The sequence below is a fragment of the Citrus clementina genome, unplaced genomic scaffold, assembly GCF_000493195.1.
Source record: "Citrus clementina cultivar Clemenules unplaced genomic scaffold, Citrus_clementina_v1.0 scaffold_3, whole genome shotgun sequence".
NCBI classification, from domain to species: domain Eukaryota; kingdom Viridiplantae; phylum Streptophyta; class Magnoliopsida; order Sapindales; family Rutaceae; genus Citrus; species Citrus x clementina.
Genome location: NW_006262339.1, coordinates 40,054,366 through 40,059,406, shown reverse-complemented (window position 1 = coordinate 40,059,406; position 5,041 = coordinate 40,054,366). Strand labels below are relative to the sequence as shown.

The window sequence follows — 5,041 nt, the reverse complement described above, 5'->3', positions numbered from 1 at the left end:
TTATATAATAGAAAATATAAAAAGACGAGGAATGATATATATTAATAAAGTTACTATTTATTAAATGAGTTAAATACAATCAAATTAATTATGAGAAGATGAAAAAGTAAATCTAAAAAAAAAATCTCTATTTATTAGATAATAGAGAATATACAAAGAAGTAAAATGGTGATGCCACATCACCTCCTCAAGTCCTAACTTTATATATATATATATAGATATGGCACCACAACTCTTTTTTAAAGACTTATTTTAACTCCAATATTTTAGTATTTTCCATTTTTGTCCTTTAACATGGTAGAGGAAGAGAGAACAGATCGCAATCATTTTCTGCTTCACTAGCACTCGCTGTATCTCAACTTTCACCATTACTAAGACAATCACCAAAAGAGGCATTTGAATTCTGAAGAAGATTCAGAAACGAAAATGGCACTACTAAAACAAACTCCACTAACCATCGCCAGATCCAACGCCAAATCACGAATCCTCCTCTTCACGCTCTTCCTCTTCGCCTTCTCTCTCCTCTTCGCCCTCTTCTCCCTCACCCGCAACCCCTACTCCGACCCGTACCCGTACCCGACCCCTAACGCCAAACCCGAGACTTCCTTCGTGGCCTCCATCGAACGCTTCCTAGCTCAAACATCCCAACGCTTCCGCGACGACACCGTCACTTCGCTTACTGAAGACGGCGTCGTCCGGAAGTTCGATGACGTGGCTTCTAAAATTGAGAGGCAAAGAGTGTACGAAGATTCGTACTACCCGTTGAGCTTGCCGATTAGGGTTTACGTGTACGAGATGCCGAGGAAATTCACCTACGATTTGCTTTGGCTGTTTAGGAACACTTATAAGGACACTTCTAATTTAACTTCCAATGGTAGTCCTGTTCATCGTTTAATCGAGCAGGTATCTTTTTAATTAATTAATTTTTTTTACTTTTTTATTCTGTTATTACGACTGAAAGCAAGCAATGTGTATTCTCTTGCAGCATTCCATTGATTACTGGCTTTGGGCGGATTTGATTGTTCCGGAATCCGAGAGACTTTTGAAGAATGTCGTTAGGGTTCGTCGCCAGGAGGAGGCGGATTTATTCTACATCCCTTTCTTCACTACTATCAGCTTTTTCTTGCTGGAGAAGCAAGAGTGCAAGGCTCTTTATAGGGTGTGAGTGAACTTCCGAGGTTTTTACATTATCTGCTTTCCCTGTTTGTATTACTGTACAGTTCCAGTGAATGTTAAGAGGAGTATTATTCTCAATTTGTGTTTGTGTATGGTGAGGGATGAGGTGGGCTTTGTCATAAGTGAAAAATATTTATTATAAGTTGAATTCTGCAGACCCTATTGGTACTAAGAAATGGAAGTTAATACTTGGGATCATATGGTGGCCTAGCCTGAGTTTCTGGAATGAGAACCTTTTAATGCAGTCATATTGTCAGCGTTTTTCCTGAAATTAGAAGTTTTTTGCTGATGTTCTTGTGGTTTTATTTGTTTGCGAATTCTTCAATATGTGGCTTATACTCATAGTTTTAAGAATCTCTTGTATGGCCTTTCTGTGGATGGATTTGATACGGAGGTTCTTACAAGTTACAACAAATTAATGTACTGTTGCATGTGACTGCAGGAGGCCCTGAAGTGGGTAACAGATCAGCCTGCATGGAAACGATCTGAAGGAAGGGATCACATACTTCCAGTTCATCATCCCTGGTCTTTTAAGTCTGTTCGCAGATATGTGAAAAATGCAATATGGCTGTTACCCGATATGGACTCCACTGGGAACTGGTAATTATATGACATGAGTTGGAAAAAAATAATTTGCACATTTCATTTTGGATTTGATTCATTTATTATTTCAGTGCAATTGATAATTCGTGACTGTTTTTGAACTTCTAGGTACAAGCCCGGACAAGTTTCACTGGAGAAGGACCTGATTCTTCCTTATGTCCCCAATGTTGATTTCTGTGATGTCAAATGTGTATCAGAAAGTGAATCGAAGAGAAGCACGTTACTTTTTTTCCGCGGACGGCTTAAAAGAAATGCAGTAAGATTTTTGGCCAAATGAAGCAATTTTCTTTAATTTTTGATGGACACTTTTTGTTATTTAATATCAATGTTTAATCAGGTGATTTTGATGATATAATCTTCTTATTTCATGGGGTAGGATGTCTTTCATTTGCTGTGGGGCAGAAAAACACTTTGTTTCCGATTATTACTTTTGTTCAAAATACGCTTAATTGTCAGTACTGCATCTATAGGTTCTGTTGTGTACTCCCTCATCTTAGCTTTACTTTCAGGGAGGAAAAATTCGTGCTAAACTTGTAGCTGAATTAAGCAGTGCTGAGGGCGTAGTTATAGAGGAGGGGACGGCTGGAGAAGTTGGGAAAGCAGCTGCTCAAAATGGCATGCGCAGGTAAAATAAGTTGGTTCATTTTTTGCTGCATAGCTTGGAGATTGTACCTGGTCATAATATTCAAGTTGCTTGCTGTCATCAGGTCTATTTTTTGCCTAAATCCTGCTGGTGACACTCCATCATCTGCTAGATTATTTGATGCTATTGTCAGTGGATGTATCCCTGTTATTGTCAGTGACGAATTGGAGCTTCCTTTTGAAGGAATCCTCGATTATAGGAAGGTATGTGTGTATTTTTAAAGCTTGTACTGTTATCTCCTTTTTGTCTTAAAGTTAAGATAAATGATATATTTTAGAAGGATACATTAAGCCCCAATGGTGGAATAAGTTGTACGTAACCCCAATGATATATAAACTGGTTGTGATATAGAATTATAAAACAGATTTCCATTACTGGCATGGGGTTTTCTGATATTTTATTATGGTTAATGGAAAGTTATGGATATGACAGTACTTGGCATAAGTTGATGTTTTGGACATACAAGGGTTCAGCTTGTTGTTTGCTTTCTTCTTGTTTCTCAAAAGGATGTCACTTGATGTCATTGCCTACTTTTAAGAGCCAGACTTCAATTCATGAACTGAATGATATCTTTTTGGTTGAGATAACACAAGAAATATTCTTGTTAGCTACATGGACACATCAAAGTGTTATCAAATGTTTTCTGTTTGAAGTGATATGATGTTGTTGAAAAAAAATGTTTGACTTGCGAAGATTGTCAAAACGCTTCTATGGTTTTCTTTCACCAAGTGAAGAGATGACCAATTTCTGAATCAGACAAGATTCTTGTAGGATTAATTGAGTGAATTATCCATGTTTGACGATCTTGAAGATGGACCAGCCTTTTGTATTTGTTGTTGATTCATAAGCCAGTTTGTAACATTGACATTATGAAACATAAGTGCTTGGTAACGTGGCTTTGTTCCATTCTTTACGATCAGTTGCTGAGTATTCCATCTCTTTCTTTTCGTACAGATAGCTTTATTTGTTTCTTCCAGTGATGCTACACAGCCGGGATATCTTTTGAAATTTTTAAGAGGCATTAGCCCTGCTCAAATAAGAGAAATGCGGAGAAATCTTGTACAGGTTTGTGACTGTGAAGATGACTTAATTTCTACTATTATGCAGCAGTATTGCTACATGTACTTCTTCGGAAATGGTTATGTGAACATGCATTTATAGGATCCTGGTTTCTAACAATTTTTCCACATTGAACTTGGGAAGGCCAGTTTTATGCATCTGATTAATTATTTTCTATATCTTATATACTTTTGATTATTTATGTTCGATGACTTGTCTGGTCACATTATTTGTTTTCATTTGTCCCAGTACTCGAGGCATTTCTTGTATTCCAGTCCAGCTCAACCGTTGGGTCCAGAAGACTTGGTTTGGAGAATGGTTTGTACTGCCTGCTTTTGCAACCAAATAGTTGGTTTCAGTATAATTTTCTATTCCATTTGTATTGAAATGAAGCCATTTAAGTAATTTATGTTAGTATTCCAGAGTAAGTTAGCATTAATTTGCTTGAGCCCCTTAGGAAACTAAAGGTATTTCCCCAAAATCAGTGAAGTATTTTCTTTTCTCAATAGATGACCAACAATATAGGGTTTTCTGTACTGCTAGTAGGCTGGGCATTGATTTTGACAATTGCTGTTTTCCTACAAAATATTCTTGCTGTTTTTAAGTTTCAAAGATTGGCTGGGACATCTGAACCCCTCTGATTCATGGTTAAACCTTGTTGTATAATCTACAAAAAAAAATTCCACGTGATGAATCACAGGTTTTGTTCTGGAGACCATAGAGAGAGTGAGTATTCACTAGACCTTTTGACTGTTTTGAGCTACAGATGTCAAACCTAGTGTTGATTAATCATTGTAGCTTGTTATTTTACATGTTTGTTTCTGTCCTTGCTGTCTTGATCTTCTTGTGTTCCTGCCTTAGCAGTTTTCTGAGTTGGACTTTTTTGAGATTGCTGTAATAGTAAATATCTTCTATTGGTGCAAAATCATATTCATTATTTCTGGGATGCTCTTAGGAAGGAGTGCTATATTAAAAGAAAATCAAAATCTTACCCTTTTTTCGTTAATAATTTTTTCCTAGCTTCTGAAACCGAAATCTGGGGTTCTCCATAGTGCTAGTAGAATTGTTCAAAAAATAGTGGAATTTTGCAATATGTCTGGATGAAATTATTAGTTGATTGTTGTCTTCCTTCTGGCAACAGATAGCAGGGAAGTTGGTAAACATCAAGCTTCACACTCGAAGATCACAGCGTGTAGTGAAAGAATCTAGAAGCATATGCACTTGTGATTGCAGGCGTGCCAACTTCACAAGTACCACTTCCTTGTCCTGATCTTTGGTTAAAATTACTTGTCTTCTTTCTCACAGTTAAAATTATTCTTTCATACGGGGTTGTAAGGCTGCATGTTCATATAATAGTTTCACGTTTTAAGTTCCACATCTTCATTTTATTTGGCTGTAGCGAGTTGTGGATGATATTGTAACTTCTTAAAAGGTTGTTCTGACAGTCGTCTGTTTTTTTTTTTTAACTCTCGTATGTTACATTGCCCACATAATCAATCATTTACCTTTTGAGCCCTGAATTTCATTTTGCTAAGTGGAAATTGAAAGGTTAGTAGAGCA

General features: G+C 36.8%; 1 protein-coding gene across 2 annotated transcripts; it reads left to right on the top strand.

Annotated features, from left to right (window-relative positions):
- Positions 1 to 275: 275 nt before the first annotated feature.
- Positions 276 to 5,041, top strand: LOC18046309 (probable arabinosyltransferase ARAD1). Of its 2 annotated transcripts, none has more exons than XM_006443162.2 (9): positions 276 to 903; positions 986 to 1,159; positions 1,622 to 1,776; positions 1,888 to 2,035; positions 2,289 to 2,404; positions 2,487 to 2,625; positions 3,377 to 3,487; positions 3,731 to 3,799; positions 4,623 to 5,041. In XM_006443162.2, exons 1-9 carry the CDS (start codon positions 427 to 429, stop codon positions 4,749 to 4,751), a joined length of 1,518 nt encoding a protein of 505 aa, XP_006443225.1. In that variant the 5' UTR covers positions 276 to 426; the 3' UTR covers positions 4,752 to 5,041. The 2 variants fall into 2 exon arrangements, with proteins under 2 accessions (XP_006443225.1, XP_006443226.1); XM_006443163.2 differs by having other exon boundaries at positions 1,619 to 1,776.

Excerpts from the sequence above, each read along its gene's own strand:
- LOC18046309 (XM_006443163.2), top strand. The coding sequence starts at position 427 with ATGGCACTACTAAAACAAACTCCACTAACCATCGCCAGATCCAACGCC. Across the intron at positions 1,160-1,618 it reads AGTGCAAGGCTCTTTATAGG|GAGGCCCTGAAGTGGGTAAC; the intron begins GTGTGAGTGAAC and ends ATGTGACTGCAG. Across the intron at positions 3,488-3,730 it reads TGCGGAGAAATCTTGTACAG|TACTCGAGGCATTTCTTGTA; the intron begins GTTTGTGACTGT and ends CATTTGTCCCAG.